The 24,480-nt window shown below is 38.4% G+C and overlaps 2 protein-coding genes across 3 annotated transcripts in view; one reads left to right on the top strand and one right to left on the bottom strand.

The window, feature by feature from the left end:
* The window catches only part of pcsk1nl (proprotein convertase subtilisin/kexin type 1 inhibitor, like), a 290,280-nt gene that overhangs the window by 107,243 nt on the left and 158,557 nt on the right, over window positions 1–24,480 (top strand). The window lies entirely within an intron of this gene.
* The window catches only part of fgd1 (FYVE, RhoGEF and PH domain containing 1), a 62,513-nt gene that overhangs the window by 18,736 nt on the left and 19,297 nt on the right, over window positions 1–24,480 (bottom strand). For both annotated transcript variants that reach the window (XM_061889222.1, XM_061889223.1), the window contains exons 2-14: window positions 15,036–15,287; window positions 14,772–14,970; window positions 9,883–10,426; window positions 9,728–9,817; window positions 9,518–9,666; window positions 7,759–7,915; window positions 7,555–7,693; window positions 3,508–3,566; window positions 3,287–3,433; window positions 818–910; window positions 668–747; window positions 458–590; window positions 224–352 (exon numbers count right to left, since the gene is read on the bottom strand). In XM_061889222.1, the coding sequence (XP_061745206.1) occupies window positions 224–352; window positions 458–590; window positions 668–747; window positions 818–910; window positions 3,287–3,433; window positions 3,508–3,566; window positions 7,555–7,693; window positions 7,759–7,915; window positions 9,518–9,666; window positions 9,728–9,817; window positions 9,883–10,426; window positions 14,772–14,970; window positions 15,036–15,287 (2,171 nt within the window). The remainder of the gene's footprint in view (window positions 1–223; window positions 353–457; window positions 591–667; window positions 748–817; window positions 911–3,286; window positions 3,434–3,507; window positions 3,567–7,554; window positions 7,694–7,758; window positions 7,916–9,517; window positions 9,667–9,727; window positions 9,818–9,882; window positions 10,427–14,771; window positions 14,971–15,035; window positions 15,288–24,480) is intronic.

Genomic DNA, 24,480 nt, shown 5'->3' with positions numbered 1-24,480 from the left:
CAAAAAACTAAGTTTTTTAGGTTTAAGCAGATAAAATTAGTAATATTGCTAGCTTAAAATGTTAGCATGCTAATGTTACTTAGCATGCTAACATGGTCACATGAGTATAAAAACTATGACTTTTAGGTTTAAGTGAATAAAACGAGCAAAATTGCTCGCATAAAACGCACGGAACGTCAGAGTGCGAGCGCGCGGTCGTCAAGGCGACGGCGGCGGCACTCACGTGACCGCAGGCCTTGCAGTGATGGCGGCGCCTGGTGATGGCGTTGAAGGCCTCCTGACACTTCATGCACAGCGTCACTTCCTTCTCGCGGATCGGCGTCGGCGCTCGCTTGCCCAGCTCAGCGCAGCTCTGTCGCGCACACACACACACACACACACACACACACACACACACACACACACACACACAGTGTCACGCGCGTGCTGACACAGACAAGGTGTGTGTGGGTGTTACCGGGGAGTGAGGGGGCGTGGCCTCATCATCCCGCAGGGAAGAAGTCAGCTGGCGGAAGGTGTCCATGGTGTGTTCGTGTCTGTGGATGGTGGCCTGGATGGCGTGGATCCAGTCCTTCTTGTCCTCTTCCGTCCTGCGGAGACACGGCGAGACAGACGCCTGCTCATCTTTGTGTGCCATGGCGAGGGGGGCGTGGCCTCGGCGCCCTACCTGGCCTGCAGCTCCAGCGAGCGCTGCTTCCCCGACACCAGGAAGGTCAGAGGAGCCGCCGCGCTGCTCATCTCCTTCAGCTGCACACAAGTCACATGACCTCGTCACCGCCGCCCTGCGCGCGAAGCTCCGCCCACAAGGGTTTCTCACCTCCATGCCGTCCACGTCAATGCGAGCGCGGACGCCGTACTTCTGGCCAATCAGACGCAGCTTGGGAACGCAGTAGAGCAGCCGGTCGTTGAACTGTGGGGAAGGACAGGGGTCAGAGGTCACACGCTGGTGGATATATTTGTATGTATATCTATTTATACATACATACATACATATAAATACACATGTATGTATGTATGTATATATGTATATATATATATATATATATATATATATATATATATATATATATATATATATTAGGGGTGTGGGACAAAATCAATTTGAATACGAATCAAATCGAATACGTTGTGCGATTCAGAATGGATTCTCTTTTTTTTTTTTTAAATAGATTTTTTTTATTTTTTCGATCAACAAAACAATACACAGCAATACCATAACAATGCAATCCAATTCCAAAACCAAACCTGACCCAGCAACACTAAGAACTGCAATAAACAGAGCAGTTGAGAGGAGACACAAACACAACACAGAACAAACCAAAAGTAGTGAAACAAAAATGAATATTATCAACAACAGTATCAATATTAGTTATAATTTCAGCATAGCAGTGATTAAAAATCCCTCATTGACATTATTATTAGACATTTATAAAAAATTTAAAAAAAAGAACAATAGTGTCACAGTGGCTTACACTTGCATCACATCTTCTAAGCTTGACAACACACTGTGTCCAATGTTTTCACAAAGATAAAATAAGTCATATTTTTGGTTCGTTTAATAGTTAATACAAATTTACATTATTGCAATCAGTTGCAATTATACAAGCTTTTTTAAAAACATCTAGTACACTGCTAGCATGTCAGCAGACTGGGTTAGATCCTGCTGAAATCCTATGTATTGAAGGAATACAGAATCGTTTTGAATCGGAAAAATATCGTTTTTGAATCGAGAATCGCGTTGAATCAAAAAAATCGATAGCCTTTTATTAATTCCCGTAAGTATTCTTTTCGTGGTGGTGGGTGGGTGGTTGCTGTCATATTGCACGTATTGGTGTGAGCTGGGAGAGGAGGAAACCACCAATGTTGGGAGTTTCCTCCTCTCCCAGATCGCTAGCCTCAACCTGAACTTTGGTATTTACCGTGATGACGGACTGGCAGTGTGCCGCGCCTCGCCAAGGAGCAGCGAGAATACCAAGAAGCGCATATGCCAAATCTTCAAAGAGAACGGCCTACGGATCAAGATTGAAGCCAACAAGCAAACCGTCAACTTCCTTGACGTCACTTTCAACCTGAGAAATAACAACTACCAACCATTCACGAAACCCAACACAACACACCAATATGTGCACCATGACAGCAACCACACACCCACTACCACGAAAAGAATACCTACCGGAATTAATAAAAGGCTATCGATGCTGTCATCTAGCAAAGCTGGTTTCGACCAAGCAACCCCCCCCCGTACCAGAAAGCACTTGATGAAAGCGGATACACCTTCACCCTCATCTGCGAACCCATGCCAGAAAACCAACCAAAAAGGAGCAGAAAACGAAACAACATCATCTGGTACAACCCTCCATACAGCAAAAACGTCTCGACTAATATTGGCCACAAGTTCCTCACTCTAACCGACAAACACTTCCCCAAAGGCAACACCCTAAGAAAAGTATTCAACAAGAACAACATTAAAATGAGCTACAGCTGTATGAATAACATACAACAAATTATTTCAAATCACAATAAAGCAATTGCAAAAGGACTGCCCGCCCTCGGACTGAACGACTCCGAAACCAATACGGACTGCAACTGCCGCAGGAAACCTGATTGCCCTCTCAACGGGGGGTGCTTACAAACATCAGTCGTTTACCAAGCAAAGGACATTAACACATCCGACACGTACGTAGGATTAACCGAAGGAGAGTTTAAAGCCAGATTGAATAATCACAAGGCTTCTTTTAGAAACCAGAGCGTCCGGAATTCTACAGAACTCAGCAAACACATTTGGAACCTCAAAGACAATAATGTTGAATATTCAATAAAATGGCAAATTCTTGCATCCAGCACACCTTACAACAGTGGTAATAAAAGATGCAACCTATGCTTAAAAGAGAAACTGTTTATTATATATCACCCAGACCTGTCATCCCTCAACAAGCGCAGTGGAATTGTATCAGCATGCCGTCACAGAAAAAAAATCCTCCTAGGTAACACATCAGCCAATCACCACGCCCCTACGCCTGCCTGTACCTACCCACTCTGTGCCCTATATAAACCATTGTATGTGAATGCTTCCATTAAAAACTTCTGATGATTGAGGGAACCCTTCATGAAACAGTTCTGTAGAGATGAAGTAGTTTTGTGATTTTTCCCACACATACACATATTGCGCTCTACCACGGTATCGAGCACTATTCTCTGGATATATATATATATATATATATATATATATATATATATATATATATATATATATATATATATGAATGTATAAAGTGAAAGAAAGTACCAAGATGAGGTAGCGGTCCTGCGATGTGCCGTTCTTATTGGACAGTTTGAGGATGTGTCCCTCCTTGATGAGCTCGTTAGCGGGGTTAACGATGTCCTCCTCCCCGCCCAGCAGCTCGTAGACTTTCAGCAGCTTCCTCATTCGCTCCTGCAAACATCAACATCAACATCAACATGAGAAAGACCACGCAAGCGTCCGCCGCTCGTGTCCGAGGGGCTCACCATCTTCCTGATGGCGGCGTTGGAATGCTCCGCTGCCGTGGCGATTAGCTCCAGGGACTCTGCGGGAGAGACCAGATGGTCACATGACTGCACACAAAACATGCTACGTGTCACACCAAACATGATACCTGTCACACTAAACATGATACCTGTCACACTAAACATGATACCTGTCACACCAAACATGATACCTGTCACACCAAACATGATACCTGTCACACTAAACATGATACCTGTCACACTACACATACTACCTGTCACACCAAACATGATACATGTCACACTACACACACTACCTGTCACACTAAACATGCTACCCGTCACATTAAACATGCTACGTGTCACACTAAATATGTCACACCAAACATGATACCTGTCACACTAAACATGATACATGTCACACCAAAATTGATACCTGTCACACCAAACATGATACTTGTCACACTAAACATGATACCTGTCACACTAAACATGATACCTGTCACACTAAACATGATACCGGTCACACTAAACATGATACCTGTCAAAGTACACATACTACCTGTCACACCAAACATGATACCTGTCACACTAAACATGATACCTGTCACACTACACATACTACATGGCAAACTAAACATGATACCTGTCACACTACACATACTACATGGCAAACTAAACATGATACCTGTCACACCAAACATGATACCTGTCACATTAAACATGATACCTGTCACACTAAACATGATACCTGTCACACTAAATATGATATCTGTTTCACTAAACATGATACCTGTCACACTAAACATGATACCTGTCACACTAAATATGATATCTGTTTCACTAAAAATGATACCTGTCACACTACACATACTACCTATCACACAAAATATGATACCTGTCACACCAAACATGATACCTGTCACACTAAACATGATACCTGTCACACTAAACATGATACCTGTCACAATACACAAACTACCTGTCACACCAAACATGATACATGTCATACTACACACACTACCTGTCACACTAAACATGCTATCCGTCACACTACACATGCTACCTGTCACACTAAACATGCTACGTGTCACACCAAACATGATACCTGTCACACTAAACATGATACCTATCACAGCAAACATGATACCTGTCACACCAAACATGATACTTGTCACACTAAACATGATACCTGTCACACTAAACATGATACCTGTCACACTACACATACTACCTGTCACACCAAACATGATACATGTCACACTACACACACTACCTGTCACACTAAACATGCTACATGGCACACTAAACATGATACCTGTCACACTACACATACTACATGGCAAACTAAACATGATACCTGTCACACTACACATACTACCTGTCACACCAAACATGATACCTGTCACAGTAAACATGATACCTGTCACACTACACATACTACCTGTCACACAAAACATGATACCTGTCACACTAAACATGATACCTGTCACACTAAATATGATATCTGTTTCACTAAACATGATACCTGTCACACTAAACATGATACCTGTCACACTACACATACTACCTGTCACACCAAACATGATGCCTGTCACACTAAACATGATACCTGTCACACTACACATACTACATGGCAAACTAAACATGATACCTGTCACACTACACATACTACCTGTCACACCAAACATGGTACCTGTCACACTAAACATGATATATGTCACACTACACACACTACCTGTCACACTAAACATGCTACCTGTCACATGAAACATGCTACGTGTCACACTAAATATGCTACGTGTCACACCAAACATGATACTTGTCACACTAAACATGCTACCTGTCACAACAAACAAGTTACCTGTCACACTAAACATGCTATGTGTCACACTAAACATGCTGTGTCACACAAAACATGATACCTGTCAGACTAAACATGCCACCTGTCACACAAAACATGCTGCTTGTCACACCAAACATGATAGCTGTCACACTAAACATGATACCTGTCACACTAAATATGATACCTGTCACACCAAACATGATTCCTGTTACACCAAACATGATACCTGTCACACTAAACATGATACCTGTCACACTACACATACTACCTGTCACACCAAACATGATACCTGTCACACCAAACATGATACCTGTCACACTAAACATGATACCTGTCACACTACACATACTACATGGCACACTAAACATGATACCTGTCACACTACACATACTACATGGCAAACTAAACATGATACCTGTCACTACACATACTACCTGTCACACCAAACATGGTACCTGTCACACTAAACATGATATATGTCACACTACACACACTACCTGTCACACTAAACATGCTACCTGTCACATGAAACATGCTACGTGTCACACTAAATATGCTACGTGTCACACCAAACATGATACCTGTCACACTAAACATGATACCTGTCACACCAAACATGATACTTGTCACACTAAACATGCTACCTGTCACAACAAACAAGTTACCTGTCACACTAAACATGCTATGTGTCACACTAAACATGCTGTGTCACACAAAACATGATACCTGTCAGACTAAACATGCCACCTGTCACACAAAACATGCTGCTTGTCACACCAAACATAATAGCTGTCACACTAAACAAGCTAGCTGTCACACTAAACATGCTACTTGTCACACCAAACATGATACCTGTCACACTAAACATGCCACCTGTCACAGTAAACATGATACCTGTCACACTGAACATGCTACCTGTCACACTGAACATGCTACCTGTCACACTGAAAATGCTACCTGTCACACCAAACATGATAGCTGTCGCACTAAACATGCTACCTGTCCCACTGAAAATGCTGCCTGTCACAGTAAACATGCCACCTGTCACACCAAACATGTTACATGTCACACCAAACATGATAGCTGTCACACTAAACAAGCTACCTGTCACACTAAACATGCTACTTGTCACACCAAACATGATACCTGTCACACTAAACATGCCACCTGTCACACCAAACATGTTACATGTCACAGTAAACATGATACCTGTCACACTGAACATGCTACCTGTCACACTGAAAATGCTACCTGTCACACTGAAAATGATAGCTGTCACATTAAACATGCTACCTGTCACACTAAGCATGCTACTTGTCACACCAAACATGATACCTGTCACACTAAACATACCACCTGTCACACCAAACATGTTACATGTCACAGTAAACATGATACCTGTCACACTGAAAATGCTACCTGTGCCACTGAAAATGCTGCCTGTCACACTAAACATGCCACCTGTCACACCAAACATGCTGCTTGTCACACCAAACATGATAGCTGTCACACTAAACATGCTACTTGTCACACCAAACATGCTACCTGTCCCAGTAAACATGCTACCTGTCACACTAAACATGATACATGTCACACTGAACATGCTACTTGTCACACCAAACATGATACCTGTCACACCAAACATGATACCTGTCACACTAAACATGCTGCCTGTTTGACTAAACATGCCCCCTATCACACCAAACATGCGAACTGACACATTAAACATATTAGGTGACACACTAAACATGATACCAGTCACACTAAACATGATACCTGTCACACTAAACATGCCACCTGTCACACTAAATATGCCACCTGTCACACTAAACATGTTACCCGTCGCACTACACATGCTACCTGTCACACTACACATGATACCTGTCACACTACACATGCTACCTGTCACACTACACATGATACCTGTCACACTACACATGCTACCTGTCACACCAAACATGCCACCTGTCACACTACACATGCTACCTGTCACACTAAACATGCTACGTGTCACACTAAACATGCCAACTGTCACACTACACATGCTACCTGTCACACCAAACATGATACTTGTCACACTAAACATGCTACCTGTCACACTAAACATACTAAGTGACACACTACACTACAGGGAAGTGCAACAATAAGCTTTGTGTGACTGAAACATGTAATTGTGCTAAAAGACACAGGAAAAGAACAATGCATGATGGGAGTTCATGTACTCTGAGCGTCCTTGTAGTCGGGGGCGTCGTCAGGCAGGCGGTGAAGGTAATCTTTGAGCAGGAGTTCGTAACGGGGAATTCTTTGGACCGGCTCCAACATGTGATGTTGCAGCGTCAGGTTGGCACAGCGCTCGTCCCTCTGACACACACACGCACACGCAAAGTTCAGCACACGTGGTTACCGTGGCGACGGGCAGCGCCTACCTGGATGCCGTGGATGATGCTCTTGAACTGAGCCGACCTCTCCATCCAGGTGTTGAGCAGCTCCATGGCACGGTCAAAGTTCTTCACGTACTCGCCGTACATCTTCAGGAAGGGCGCCAGCTTCTGCAGGATGTCCCCGATGCGCGGGTTCGAGTCCCTGCGTGCCAGCCGGGAGCGTTAAAGGCCTACTGAAACCCACTACTACCGACCATGCAGTCCGATAGTTTATATATCAATGATGAAATATTAACATTGCAACACATGCCAATACGGCCTTTTTAGTTTACTAAATTGCAATTTTAAATTTCCCGCGAGTTTCTTGTTAAAAACGTCGCGGAATGATGACGCGTACGAGTGACGTCACGTGTTGGAGGGGACATATCAGCGCAGCACCAAACACGGCTAAAAGTCGTCTCTGTTCATGGCGTAATTACACAGTAATTTGGACATCTGTGTTGCTGAATCTTTTGCAATGTGTTCATTTAATAATGGAGACTATAAAGAACAATGCTGTTGGTGGAAAGCGGTGGATTGCAGCTGTCTTTAGCACCGAGACACAGTCGGTGTTTCTTTGTTTGTTGTGAAGCACAGCGGTCAAGCAAACACGTCAACTAGCATGTTTTTGGATGGGGAAATTGTGATATATATCTTTCCATCAGTGGATTATTCGTCGTCCTATAGCAGCTGTCAAAAAAGGCAGCTGTGAGCTTGGCACCTCGGCTTCTCTCTGAGACACTATGTGTTCACCGCAGCCATCCGACCTCGATGTATGTATTTACAATCTTTAAAATCTCACTAAAACACTATTAAAACAATAAGCAGATAAGGGATTGTGGAGAGACGCAGCCGACGGGCCGACAGCGGGCAGACAGAGGAGTTCTAGTCCAGAAGGAAGGCCATGCAGCGGCGAGGAGAGGCGTGACGCACCCGGAGCGGCACAAGAACGGCATCTGCTCCTGGATTACAAGAGAGGCGAAGGGGTCACGATGGAGAGGAAGGAAAAGGAGAAGGAACCACCAGAAACGACCGACCACAAGCACAACGAGGACAACGAGCAAGACGCAGATGAGGATGAGGCCCCGCAGCAGACGCACCCAGCGGGCACCGAAAGGTGCGCGACGGCAACCAGGGAGAGCCAGCGAGCCAGAAAGTGGCGCGATCGAATGGCAAGGAAATGACATTATTGAAATAATAAATTGTCAAACCTGTTATGACGCGTCCTGCATCCAGTGTCACGGCAACCCAATCGGTGACGGCGGCAGGAAGTCCGTCACAGGGATCTTACAGAATTATCCTAGTAAATGTGTCTAATTACATCTGATACGCTCACACTGCCGCCGCCCGGAGCCGTCGCCTTTTTTTTTTTTTTTTTTTCTAGTCCGTCACTATCATTATCCTAATTCACGGATCTTTCATCCTTGCTCAAATTAATGGGGAAATTGTCGCTTTCTCGGTCCGAATTGCTCTTACTGCTGGTGGCTCCCGTTATAAACAATGTGAATATGTGTGGAGCCCTGCAACTTGTGACGTCACGCGCACATACTTCCGGTACAGGCAAGGCTTTTCGATTAGCGACAAAAGTTGAGAACTTTATCGTGGATGTTCTCTACTAAATCCTTCCAGCAAAAATATGGCAATATCGCGAAATGATCAAGTATGACACATAGAATGGACCTGCTATCCCCGTTTGAATAAGAAAATCTCATTTCAGTAGGCCTTTAACGGCGGGATGCGAGGGAGGACAAAAAACGGGACGTACCACTCCTCCATGCGCTTCTGCAGGGCAGGCAGGAGGAACTGCTGGTGGAAGCAATGGATGGAGCAAATGTTGGAGAAGATCCCATGGACCACGTCGCAGGGGAAGGACGAGCGCGAGCGCGCCTCCTCCAGGAGCCTGGCACAGAAGACCTGAGGGAGAGACGCTCGTCAATGACTTGTTCGCCGTTGGCGTGTTGCCGTGGCGACGGACCTGGTCCAGGAGGTGCAGTTTGGACACGTAGGAGATCTCGGTGTGAAGGAGCTCGTTGGCGATGTGGAACACCCTCTGCTGGACAGACAGCTGCCAAGCACGCCTCGCGTCACCTTTCGGCTATTATTTTGAAAATCTCTCATTTCCTGCCTTACCTCTGCCAAGTCTTGCCGTGCAGGCGGGAGCACCAGCGTTAGCTCCGCCTCCTCTTCCTCCTCCAGGTCGCTGTCAGCGTCCTCAGAGAAGTCCCGCCTCCTGGCCCCGCCCTCCTCGCCAGCGTATGAGGACGAGCTGGAGAGGCGGGGGAGGGCGCAGGGGTAAGCCCCGCCCACCTCGTCCACGCCCACAAAGCAGAGCTCCTCGCTGTGCGACGGCGAGCTGATGCTGTCAATGCCGCTGTCGCGGTTGGCCAGCTTGCCGTCCGTCTGCGAGGATGGGAGGGACAGACGCCCGGGCGGGGCTTCTGATTGGTCCACAGGCGGATGCTCGCTGAGCTCGTCTTCCAGGTCTTTCTCTGAGGGCACCTCAGGCCTTGCCTCCTGGGCCGGATCCTCCCCTGCCTGCAGCACGACTTCCTCTTCCCCCTCGGTTGGAGGAGGGGCGGATGACGGTGGGGACGAGGGTCGGGAAGAGGCTGAGTCGAGGGGGCGGGGACACAGAGCCCCCCCGGTGATGTCAGGAACCATGATGATCTGCTCGCTAATGCAAAACAAGCAAAAAAAACCTTGAAAACATCAATAGACATGCTAACATATCATTGAACATGCTAACATATCAACAACATGCTAAACATCAATGAACATGCTAGCATGACAATGAACATACTAACGTATCATTAAACATGCCAACATGTCATTAAACATGCTAACATATCATTGAATATGCTAACATATCATCAAAATGCTAACCTATCAATGAAAATGCTAACATATTAAAGAACATGTTAATGTGTCATTAAACATGCTAACGTAACAATGAACATACTAACGTATCATTAAACATGCTAACATGTCATTAAACATGCTATCATATCATTGAATATGCTAACATATCATCAAAATGCTAACCTATCAATGAAAATGCTAACATATTAAAGAACATGTTAATGTGTCATTAAACATGCTAACGTAACAATGAACATACTAACGTATCATTAAACATGCTAACATGTCATTAAACATGCTAACATATCAATGAACATGCTAATGTGTCATTAAACATGCTATCATATCATTGAATATGCTAACATATCATCAAAATGCTAACCTATCAATGAAAATGCTAACATATTAATGAACATGTTAATGTGTCATTAAACATGCTAACGTAACAATGAACATACTAACGTATCATTAAACATGCCAACATGTCATTAAACATGCTATCATATCATTGAATATGCTAACATATCATCAAAATGCTAACCTATCAATGAAAATGCTAACATATTAATGAACATGTTAATGTGTCATTAAACATGCTAACGTAACAATGAACATACTAGCGTATCATTAAACATGCTAACATATCAATGAACATGCTAATGTGTCATTAAACATGCTAAGGTAACAGTGAATATGCTAACGTATCAACAAATTTGCTAACATATCGATGAATATGATAACGTGTCATTAAATTTGCTAACATATCAATAAACATACTACCATATCAATGAATAGGCTAACATATCATTAAACGTACTAATACATCCAGGAACACGCTACCACATTAATGAATATGGTAGCATATCAATAATCATGCTAAAGCATCAACGAATAGGCTGACATATCATTAAGCATGCTAACATATCAATTAAAATGCTAACATGGCAATGAACATGTTAACATATCAATAAAAATGCTAACATATCAATGAATATGCTAACATTGCAATGAATATGCTAACATACCAATGAACATGCTGACAATCATTAAACGTGCCAACATTAAACATGTAACATACAAACAAAATGCTAACCTATCAATGAAAATGCTACCATATCAATGAACGTGCTAATGTGTAATTGAACATGCTAACGTAACAGTGAATATGCTAACGTATCAACAAATATGCTAACATATCGATGAATATGCTAATATGTCATTAAACATGCTAACATATTAATAAACATACTACCATATCAATGAGTAGGCTAACATATCATTAAACGTACTAACACATCCAGGAACACGCTACCACATTAATGAATATGGTAGCATATCAATAATCATGCTAAAGCATCAATGAATATGCTGACATATCATTAAGCATGCTAACATATCAATTAAAATGCTAACAGGACAATGAACATGCTAACATATCAATAAAAAGGCTAACATATCAATGAATATGCTAACATTGCAATGAACATGCTAATTTATCATTGAACATGCTAACATTTCAATGAATATGTTAACATACCAATGAACATGCTGACAATCATTAAACATGCTAACATATAAACAAAATGCTAACCTATCAATGAACGTGCTAATGTATCATTAAACATCCAAACATCAATGAACATGCTAACATGTGACGAACATGCTAACATTTTGATTAACATGCTATATCAATGACAATGCTAACATATCAAACATGCTAACATATCAATAGACATACTACATCTCAATGAACATGCTAACATCTCAAATACACATGCTAACATATTACGTCAACATTAGTGACTATGGTAACATATCAATGTTGTATATGGGTATTTGTTCGGTTGTGTTTATGTTGTGTTTATGTTGTGTTACGGTGCGGACGTTCTTTCGAAATGTGTTTGTCATTCTTGTTTGGTTTGGGTTCACAGTGTGGCGCATATTTGTAACAGTGTTAAAGTTGTTTATACGGCCACCCTTAGTGTGACCAAGAATGCCTTGATTAACACTCAATTAACTACCACTGTCTCTCGCTCTTTTATCTCTGTTCCTCCCTCACGAATGTTGCTGCGTGTGCACACCTTCACAATTTGTTTTGATTTTAACTCCTCTTAACCCTGTAGGTACATTTAAAATACACCAGGGTTTCCCACACATTCATTTATTTGTGGCGGCCCGCCACGAAAGAATTACAGCCGCCACAAATTGATTTAAAAAAAGTATATATATATATACTTTTTTTTTTTTCCGGCTTTTGACTCGCTCGACCGCTCATAAAAGCAATGGGACTTTGTCTGTGAATGGAGCTTGTAGTTGCATCTCTGGTGCAGTAGGTGGCGGTAGCTTACTATGCATTGAAACTCTTGGTCATCGCCGCCGCTGACAGGAATAGCAGGTCCATTCTATGTGTCACACTTGATCATTTCGCGATATCACCATATTTTTGCTGAAAGGATTTAGTAGAGAACATCGACGATAAAGTTTGCAACTTTTGGTCGCTAATAAAAAAGCCTTGCCTGTACCGGAAGTAGCAGACGATGTGCGCGTGACGTCACGGGTTGTGGAGCTCCTCACATCTGAACATTGTTTACAATCATAGCCACCAGCAGTGAGAGCGATTCGGACCGAGAAAAAAGCGACGATTTTCCCATTAATTTGAGCGAGGATGAAAGATTTGTGGATGAGGACAGTGAGAGTGAAGGACTACAAAAAAAAAAAGGCGAGGGCAGTGGGAGCGATTCAGATGTTATTAGACACATTTACTAGGATAATTCTGGAAAATCCCTTATCTGCTTATTGTCCATCCATCCATCCATCCATATTCTTCCGCTTATCCGAGGTCGGGTCGCGGGGGAAACAGCCTAAGCAGGGAAACCCAGACTTCCCTCTCCCCAGCCACTTCGTCTAGCTCTTCCCGGGGGATCCCGAGTCATTCCCAGGCCAGCCGGGAGACAGAGTCTTCCCAACGTGTCATGGGTCTTCCCCGTGGTCTCCTACCGGTTGGACATGCCCTAAACACCTCCCCAGGGAGGCGTTCGTGTGGCATCCTGACCAGATGCCCGAACCACCTCATCTGGCTCCTCTCGATGTGAAGGAGCAGCGGCTTTACTTTGAGTTCCTCCAGGATGGCAGATCTTCTCACCCTATCTCTAAGGCGGAGGAAACTCATTTCGGCCGCTTGTACCCGTGATCTTGTCCTTTCGGTCATGACACAAAACTCATGACCATAGGTGAGGATGGGAACGTAGATCAACCGGTAAATTGAGAGCTTTGCCTTCCGGCTCAGCTCCTTCTTCACCACAACGAATCGGTACAACGTCCGCATTACTGAAGACGCCGCTGCTTATTGTATTACTAGTGTTTTAGTGAGATTATATGGTACCTGAAAGTCGGAGGGGTGTGGCCACGGGTGTGGTGACCGCCAGTGTCTCCGGTGGGAGGAGGTAAGAGAGTCCGCAAGCTCCGCTCATGTCTACGGTAAGAGCCGACTTATTACCACGATTTTCTCACCGAAACCTGCCGGTTGACATGTGGTCGGAAACCATGTTCGCTTGACGGCTCTGTTCCATAGTAAAGCTTCACCTTCGGGAATGTAAACAAGGAATCACCGTGTGTTTGTGTTGCTAAAGGCAGCTGCAATACACCGCTTCCCACCTCCATCTTTCTACTTTGACTTCTTCATTATTAATTGAACAAATTGCAAAAGATTCAGCAACACAGATGTCCAGAATACTGTGTAATTATGCGATTAAAGCACACTACTTATAGCTTGGATCGGGCTGGAAAAAAATGTCCGCTAAAATCTGAGACGTCACGCGCACGTGTCATCATTTGGTCATCATACCGACGTTTTTAACAGGATACTTCGCGCGAAATTTAAAATTGCAATTTGGTAAACTAAAAAGGCCGTATTGGCATGTGGTGCAATGTTAATATTTCATCATTGATATATAAACTATCAGACTGCGTGGTGGGTAGTAGTGGGTTTCAGTAGGCCTTTAGACTTCCAGGTATTGATCAACTCTGAACAAAGGTGTCAATTAAAAAAGAGGACCAAAGAGTCCATGAGATCTTTTAACATGTGACGTGTCACATGACCACATTTCACTCGACATCATCACTTTGTGAGAAGGTGACGTCACGGCGACATCACAACTCACCGTTCAAACTTCTCGATAAGCGACAGCACGCAGGTGGGGGATGCGTGGTCATCGGGGCGGGGCGGCGGGGTCCGGCACCCTCGGGGGTCCATCGGGAGAGGCCTACATGGTGGGGGAGGCGGGAGGGGCTTTTCCGGAGCACGGGGTCGCGACCTCAAGGCCCCCACCTGCTGCTGGAGGTGAGGGGGCTTGGGCGGGACTGCAGAGAGGGAGGAGTCAGCGCGCGTGCGATTGCAGCGCAAGGCAACAGGTGGCGCCGCTCACCTTGAGGCTTTGGTCCCAGTGCATTAGGCCGCCTCCTACTCGCAGGTGTCAGGGTGCACGTCGGCAGCTGCGGCGGTCCTGTCTCGTTGACCTCCTGCAGTTCTCCGAAAGAAGCTCCGCCTTCCAGGGAGGCGGGGCCCGATGAGGAGCAGCTGGCCTGCTGGGGGGCATCGGCACCCAGCGCACCCTGGTGGCCACAGGGAGGTTCCAGAGAGAGACCCTTAGCCGGCAGGCTCGGACTCGAGGAGGGACCTGGGGCGGAGGGGGGAAAAGTCAAAAGATGGCTTCCAGGGGATGTCTCGCTGGGGCCATTTTGGTATTTTTCACCTTCAAAGAACTAGACATGTTGCGTTAATGCTGAAGAAATTAGTGGCATACCAAAATATATGACACTGAGGTATACCTGCTAAATACCAATAACATATTATTAATAAATTAAATGAAAATAATTAATAAATTCCCTTAGGAAGAGCTTTAAATGTCAACCCGTGAAAGTTGGAACCAATGCTGTTCCACCCCAAACCTCTAGGGGTGGTACTGAGCAAGGCCAAACCAAATGGAGCCATATATAAAAGCTAGCATGCTAAGATTAGCATGCTAAAATGCTAACTGTAACATGCGTCAAGTACCAAAATATATTTCTCGGAGGTGTGTGACTGAAAATTGTGTTTAAAATGCTAGCATGTTAACTTTAGTGTACATCGTACTAGCATGCTTACTTTAGCGTGCATCGACTACCAAAACATGACAGGTGCATACCTACAAAATTTTTCCACAAAAAAAAAAAAGCTTGCATATTAACGTCAGCATTTTGACAAGTATCACTTGTCAAGAATCTAAAATATTTGACGCTGAACTGCAAAATAAGCCAAAAATAAAAAGCTTGGAATACCTACAAAATTTGCTTTAAAAAAAGCTTGCATATTAACGTTAGCATTTTGACAAGTATCACTTGTCAAGAATCTAAAATATTTGACGCTGAACTGCAAAATAAGCCAAAAATAAAAAGCTTGGAATACCTACAAAATTTGCTTTAAAAAAAGCTTGCATATTAACGTTAGCATTTTGACAAGTATCACTTGTCAAGAATCTAAAATATTTGACGCTGAGCTGCAAAATAAGCAAAAAATAAAAAGCCTGGAATACCTACAAAATTTGCTTTAAAAAAAGCTAGCATATTAATGTTAGCATTTTGACAGGTATCATTTGGCGAGAATCTAAAATATTTGCCGCTGAGCTGCAAATAACAAAAAAATATTAATATATTAAATTATACAACATTTTTCCACAAAAAAAGGCTAGCATATTAATGTTAGCATTTTGACAAGTATCACTTGTCAAGAATCTAAAATATTTGACGATGAGCTGCAAATAACAATAAAATATGAATATATTAAATTATCCAAAATTTTTCCACAAAAAAAAGGCTAGCATATTAACGTTAGCATTTTGACAAGTATCACTTGTCAAGAATCTAAAATATTTGACGATGAGCTGCAAATAACAATAAAATATTAATATATTAAATTATCCAAAATTTTTCCACAAAAAAAAAGGCTAGCATATTAACGTTAGCATTTTGACAAGTATCACTTGTCAAGAATCTAAAATATTTAACGCTGAGCTGCAAAATAAGCAAAAAATAAAAAGCCTGGAATACCTACAAAATTTGCTTTAAAAAAAGCTAGCATATTAATGTTAGCATTTTGACAGGTATCATTTGGCGAGAATCTAAAATATTTGCCGCTGAGCTGCAAATAACAAAAAAATATTAATATATTAAATTATACAACATTTTTCCACAAAAAAAGGCTAGCATATTAATGTTAGCATTTTGACAAGTATCACTTGTCAAGAATCTAAAATATTTGACGATGAGCTGCAAATAACAATAAAATATGAATATATTGAATTATCCAAAATTTTTCCACAAAAAAAAGGCTAGCATATTAACGTTAGCATTTTGACAAGTATCACTTGTCAAGAATCTAAAATATTTGACGATGAGCTGCAAATAACAATAAAATATTAATATATTAAATTATCCAAAATTTTTCCACAAAAAAAAAGGCTAGCATATTAACGTTAGCATTTTGACAAGTATCACTTGTCAAGAATCTAAAATATTTAACGCTGAGCTGCAAAATAAGCAAAAAATAAAAAGCCTGGAATACCTACAAAATTTGCTTTAAAAAAAGCTAGCATATTAATGTTAGCATTTTGACAGGTATCATTTGGCAAGAATCTAAAATATTTGACGCTGAGCTGCAAATAACAAAAAATATTAATATATTAAATTATACAACATTTTTCCACAAAAAAAGGCTAGCATATTAATGTTAGCATTTTGACAAGTATCACTTGTCAAGAATCTAAAATATTTGACGATGAGCTGCAGATAACAATAAAATATTAATATATTAAATTATCAAAAATTTTTCCACAAAAAAAAAAGACTAGCATATTAACGTTAGCATTTTGACAAGTATCACTTGTCAAGAATCTAAAATATTTAACGCCGAGCTGCAAAATAAGCAAAAAATAAAAAGCCTGGAATACCTACAAAATTTGCTTTAAAAAAAGATAGCATATTAATGTTAGCATTTTGACAGGTATCATTTGGCGAGAATCTAAAATATTTGCCGCTGAGCTGCAAATAACAAAAAAATATTAATATATTAAATTATACAACATTTTTCCACAAAAAAAGGCTAGCATATTAATGTTAGCATTTTGACAAGTATCACTTGTCAAGAATCTAAAATATTTGACGATGAGCTGCAAATAACAATAAAATATGAATATATTGAATTATCCAAAATTTTTCCACAAAAAAAAGGCTAGCATATTAACGTTAGCATTTTGACAAGTATCACTTGTCAAGAATCTAAAATATTTGACGATGAGCTGCAAATAACAATAAAATATTAATATATTAAATTATCCAACATTTTTCCACAAAAAAAAAGGCTAGCATATTAACGTTAGCATTTTGACAAGTATCACTTGTCAAGAATCTAAAATATTTAACGCTGAGCTGCAAAATAAGCAAAAAATAAAAAGCCTGGAATACCTACAAAATTTGCTTTAAAAAAAGCTAGCATATTAATGTTAGCATTTTGACAGGTATCATTTGGCAAGAATCTAAAATATTTGACGCTGAGCTGCAAATAACAAAAAATATTAATATATTAAATTATACAACATTTTTCCACAAAAAAAGGCTAGCATATTAATGTTAGCATTTTGACAAGTATCACTTGTCAAGAATCTAAAATATTTGACGATGAGCTGCAGATAACAATAAAATATTAATATATTAAATTATCCAAAATTTTTCCACAAAAAAAAAAGACTAGCATATTAACGTTAGCATTTTGACAAGTATCACTTGTCAAGAATCTAAAATATTTAACGCCGAGCTGCAAAATAAGCAAAAAATAAAAAGCCTGGAATACCTACAAAATTTGCTTTAAAAAAAGCTAGCATATTAATGTTAGCATTTTGACAGGTATCATTTGGCAAGAATCTAAAATATTTGACGCTGAGCTGCAAATAACAAAAAATATTAATATATTAAATTATACAACATTTTTCCACAAAAAAAGGCTAGCATATTAATGTTAGCATTTTGACAAGTATCACTTGTCAAGAATCTAAAATATTTGACTATGAGCTGCAAATAACAATAAAATATTAATATATTAAATTATACACAATTTTTCCACACAAAAAAAGGCTAGCATATTAACGTTAGCATTTTGACAAGTATCCCTTGTCAAGAATCTAAAATATTTGACGCTGAGCTGCAAAATAAGCAAAAAATAAAAAAACCTGGAATACCTACAAAATTTGCTTTGAAAAAAGCTAGCATATTAATGCTAGCATTTTGACAGGTATCATTTGGCAAGAATCTAAAGTATTTGACGCTGACCTGCAAATAACAATAAAATATTAATATGTTAAATTATACAACATTTTTCCACAAAAAAAAAGGCTAGCATATTAACGTTCGCATTTTGACAAGTATCACTTGTCAAGAATCTAAAATATTTGACGCTGAGCTGCAAAATAAGCAAAAAATAAAAAGCCTGGAATACCTACAAAATTTGCTTTAAAAAAAGCTAGCATATTAACGTTAGCATTTTGACAGGTATCATTTGGCAAGAATCTAAAATATTTGACGCTGAGCTGCAAATAACAAAACAATATTAATATATTAAATTATACAACATTTTTCCACAAAAGAAGGCAAGCATATTAATGTTAGCATTTTGACAAGTATCACATGTCAAGAATCTAAAATATTTGACTATGAGCTGCAAATAACAATAAAATATTAATATATTAAATTATACACAATTTTTCCACACAAAAAAAGGCTAGCATATTAACGTTAGCATTTTGACAAGTATCACTTGTCAAGAATCTAAAATATTTGACGCTGAGCTGCAAAATAAGCAAAAAATAAAAAGCCTGGAATACGTACAAAATTTGCTTTAAAAAAAGCTAGCATATTAACGTTAGCATTTTGACAGGTATCATTTGGCAAGAATCTAGAATATTTGACGCTGAGCTGCAAATAACAAAACAATATTAATATATTAAACTATACAACATTTTTCCACAAATAAAGGCAAGCATATTAATGTTAGCATTTTGACAAGTATCATTTGGCAAGAATCTAAAATATTTGACGCTGAGCTGCAAATAACAAAACAATATTAATATATTAAATTATACAACATTTTTCCACAAATAAAGGCAAGCATATTAATGTTAGCATTTTGACAAGTATCACTTGTCAAGAATCTAAAATATTTGACTATGAGCTGCAAATAACAATAAAATATTAATATATTAAATTATACACAATTTTTCCACACAAAAAAAGGCTAGCATATTAACGTTAGCATTTTGACAAGTATCACTTGTCAAGAATCTAAAATATTTGACGCTGAGCTGCAAAATAAGCAAAAAATAAAAAGCCTGGAATACCTACAAAATTTGCTTTAAAAAAAGCTAGCATATTAATGTTAGCATTTTGACAGGTATCATTTGGCGAGAATCTAAAATATTTGCCGCTGAGCTGCAAATAACAAAAAAATATTAATATATTAAATTATACAACATTTTTCCACAAAAAAAGGCTAGCATATTAATGTTAGCATTTTGACAAGTATCACTTGTCAAGAATCTAAAATATTTGACGATGAGCTGCAAATAACAATAAAATATGAATATATTAAATTATCCAAAATTTTTCCACAAAAAAAAGGCTAGCATATTAACGTTAGCATTTTGACAAGTATCACTTGTCAAGAATCTAAAATATTTGACGATGAGCTGCAAATAACAATAAAATATTAATATATTAAATTATCCAAAATTTTTCCACAAAAAAAAAGGCTAGCATATTAACGTTAGCATTTTGACAAGTATCACTTGTCAAGAATCTAAAATATTTAACGCTGAGCTGCAAAATAAGCAAAAAATAAAAAGCCTGGAATACCTACAAAATTTGCTTTAAAAAAAGCTAGCATATTAATGTTAGCATTTTGACAGGTATCATTTGGCAAGAATCTAAAATATTTGACGCTGAGCTGCAAATAACAAAAAATATTAATATATTAAATTATACAACATTTTTCCACAAAAAAAGGCTAGCATATTAATGTTAGCATTTTGACAAGTATCACTTGTCAAGAATCTAAAATATTTGACGATGAGCTGCAGATAACAATAAAATATTAATATATTAAATTATCCAAAATTTTTCCACAAAAAAAAAAGACTAGCATATTAACGTTAGCATTTTGACAAGTATCACTTGTCAAGAATCTAAAATATTTAACGCCGAGCTGCAAAATAAGCAAAAAATAAAAAGCCTGGAATACCTACAAAATTTGCTTTAAAAAAAGATAGCATATTAATGTTAGCATTTTGACAGGTATCATTTGGCGAGAATCTAAAATATTTGCCGCTGAGCTGCAAATAACAAAAAAATATTAATATATTAAATTATACAACATTTTTCCACAAAAAAAGGCTAGCATATTAATGTTAGCATTTTGACAAGTATCACTTGTCAAGAATCTAAAATATTTGACGATGAGCTGCAAATAACAATAAAATATGAATATATTGAATTATCCAAAATTTTTCCACAAAAAAAAGGCTAGCATATTAACGTTAGCATTTTGACAAGTATCACTTGTCAAGAATCTAAAATATTTGACGATGAGCTGCAAATAACAATAAAATATTAATATATTAAATTATCCAAAATTTTTCCACAAAAAAAAAGGCTAGCATATTAACGTTAGCATTTTGACAAGTATCACTTGTCAAGAATCTAAAATATTTAACGCTGAGCTGCAAAATAAGCAAAAAATAAAAAGCCTGGAATACCTACAAAATTTGCTTTAAAAAAAGCTAGCATATTAATGTTAGCATTTTGACAGGTATCATTTGGCAAGAATCTAAAATATTTGACGCTGAGCTGCAAATAACAAAAAATATTAATATATTAAATTATACAACATTTTTCCACAAAAAAAGGCTAGCATATTAATGTTAGCATTTTGACAAGTATCACTTGTCAAGAATCTAAAATATTTGACGATGAGCTGCAGATAACAATAAAATATTAATATATTAAATTATCCAAAATTTTTCCACAAAAAAAAAAGACTAGCATATTAACGTTAGCATTTTGACAAGTATCACTTGTCAAGAATCTAAAATATTTAACGCCGAGCTGCAAAATAAGCAAAAAATAAAAAGCCTGGAATACCTACAAAATTTGCTTTAAAAAAAGCTAGCATATTAATGTTAGCATTTTGACAGGTATCATTTGGCAAGAATCTAAAATATTTGACGCTGAGCTGCAAATAACAAAAAATATTAATATATTAAATTATACAACATTTTTCCACAAAAAAAGGCTAGCATATTAATGTTAGCATTTTGACAAGTATCACTTGTCAAGAATCTAAAATATTTGACTATGAGCTGCAAATAACAATAAAATATTAATATATTAAATTATACACAATTTTTCCACACAAAAAAAGGCTAGCATATTAACGTTAGCATTTTGACAAGTATCCCTTGTCAAGAATCTAAAATATTTGACGCTGAGCTGCAAAATAAGCAAAAAATAAAAAAACCTGGAATACCTACAAAATTTGCTTTGAAAAAAGCTAGCATATTAATGCTAGCATTTTGACAGGTATCATTTGGCAAGAATCTAAAGTATTTGACGCTGACCTGCAAATAACAATAAAATATTAATATGTTAAATTATACAACATTTTTCCACAAAAAAAAAGGCTAGCATATTAACGTTCGCATTTTGACAAGTATCACTTGTCAAGAATCTAAAATATTTGACGCTGAGCTGCAAAATAAGCAAAAAATAAAAAGCCTGGAATACCTACAAAATTTGCTTTAAAAAAAGCTAGCATATTAACGTTAGCATTTTGACAGGTATCATTTGGCAAGAATCTAAAATATTTGACGCTGAGCTGCAAATAACAAAACAATATTAATATATTAAATTATACAACATTTTTCCACAAAAGAAGGCAAGCATATTAATGTTAGCATTTTGACAAGTATCACTTGTCAAGAATCTAAAATATTTGACTATGAGCTGCAAATAACAATAAAATATTAATATATTAAATTATACACAATTTTTCCACACAAAAAAAGGCTAGCATATTAACGTTAGCATTTTGACAAGTATCACTTGTCAAGAATCTAAAATATTTGACGCTGAGCTGCAAAATAAGCAAAAAATAAAAAGCCTGGAATACGTACAAAATTTGCTTTAAAAAAAGCTAGCATATTAACGTTAGCATTTTGACAGGTATTATTTGGCAAGAATCTAGAATATTTGACGCTGAGCTGCAAATAACAAAACAATATTAATATATTAAACTATACAACATTTTTCCACAAATAAAGGCAAGCATATTAATGTTAGCATTTTGACAAGTATCATTTGGCAAGAATCTAAAATATTTGACGCTGAGCTGCAAATAACAAAACAATATTAATATATTAAATTATACAACATTTTTCCACAAATAAAGGCAAGCATATTAATGTTAGCATTTTGACAAGTATCACTTGTCAAGAATCTAAAATATTTGACTATGAGCTGCAAATAACAATAAAATATTAATATATTAAATTATACACAATTTTTCCACACAAAAAAAGGCTAGCATATTAACGTTAGCATTTTGACAAGTATCACTTGTCAAGAATCTAAAATATTTGACGCTGAGCTGCAAAATAAGCAAAAAAAAAAAAAAACCTGGAATACCTACAAAATTTGCTTTGAAAAAAGCTAGCATATTAACGTTAGCATTTTGACAGGTATCATTTGGCAAGAATCTAGAATATTTTACGCTGAGCTGCAAATAACAATAAAATATTAATATATTAAATTATAATAATTAATTATTTCCCTTAATAAGAGCTTTAAATGTGAACCAGTGAAAGTTGGAACAAATGCTGTTCCGCCCCAAACCTCTAGGGGTGGTAATGAGCAGGCCCAAACAAAATGGAGCCATACATTAAAGCTCTCATGCTAAGATTAGCATGCTGAAATGCAAACTGTAATATGCGTCAAGTACCAAAATATATTACTCAGAGGTGTGTGACTGAAAAATGTGTTTAAAATGCCAGCATGTTAACTTTGTTTGCATCGACTAAACATACAAAATTTGCTACAAAAAAAGCTAGCATATTAACATTAGCATTTTGACAGGTATCACTTGTCAAGAATCTAGTGACAATCATTGGTACTTTAACTTTAAAATATTTGACGCTGAGCAGCAAATTGAGCAAAAAACAAAATGCCTGGAATACTTATATATAGTATAACCTTGAAGATATGAATTCCTTCCAAACTGAAATGCGAACAGTTAGCATGCTGGTCACATAGTGTCAAGTAAGCAAAATGAGCTGAAAATGTTAGCATGCTAAGAGTACTAACCTAACATGCTTACAGTTACAATTAGTGGCATACCAAAATATGGCAATGAGGTATACCTGCTAAATAACAATGATACATTATTAATAAATTATAATAATATTTTCCCTTAGAAAGACCTTTAAATTTGAACCAGTGAAAGTTGGAACCAATGCTGTTCCACCCCAAACCTCTGGGGATGGTAATGAGCGGACCCAAACAAAATGGAGCCATATATAAAAGCTGGCATGCTAACATTAACATGCTAAAATGCTAACTGTAACATCCGTCAAGTACCAAAATATATTACTCGGAGGTGTGTGACTGAAAATTGTGTTTAAAATGCTAGCATGTTAACTTTGTCTGCATCGACTATACCTACAAAATTTGCTACAAAAAAGATAGCATATTAACGTTAGCATTTTGACAGGTATCACTTGTCAAGAATCTAAAATA

Source organism: Nerophis ophidion, linkage group LG27, assembly GCF_033978795.1.
Source record: "Nerophis ophidion isolate RoL-2023_Sa linkage group LG27, RoL_Noph_v1.0, whole genome shotgun sequence".
Classification (NCBI taxonomy): domain Eukaryota; kingdom Metazoa; phylum Chordata; class Actinopteri; order Syngnathiformes; family Syngnathidae; genus Nerophis; species Nerophis ophidion.
The sequence above is the reverse complement of the archived record's forward strand: the minus strand, read 5'-3'. Positions and strand labels throughout refer to the sequence as shown.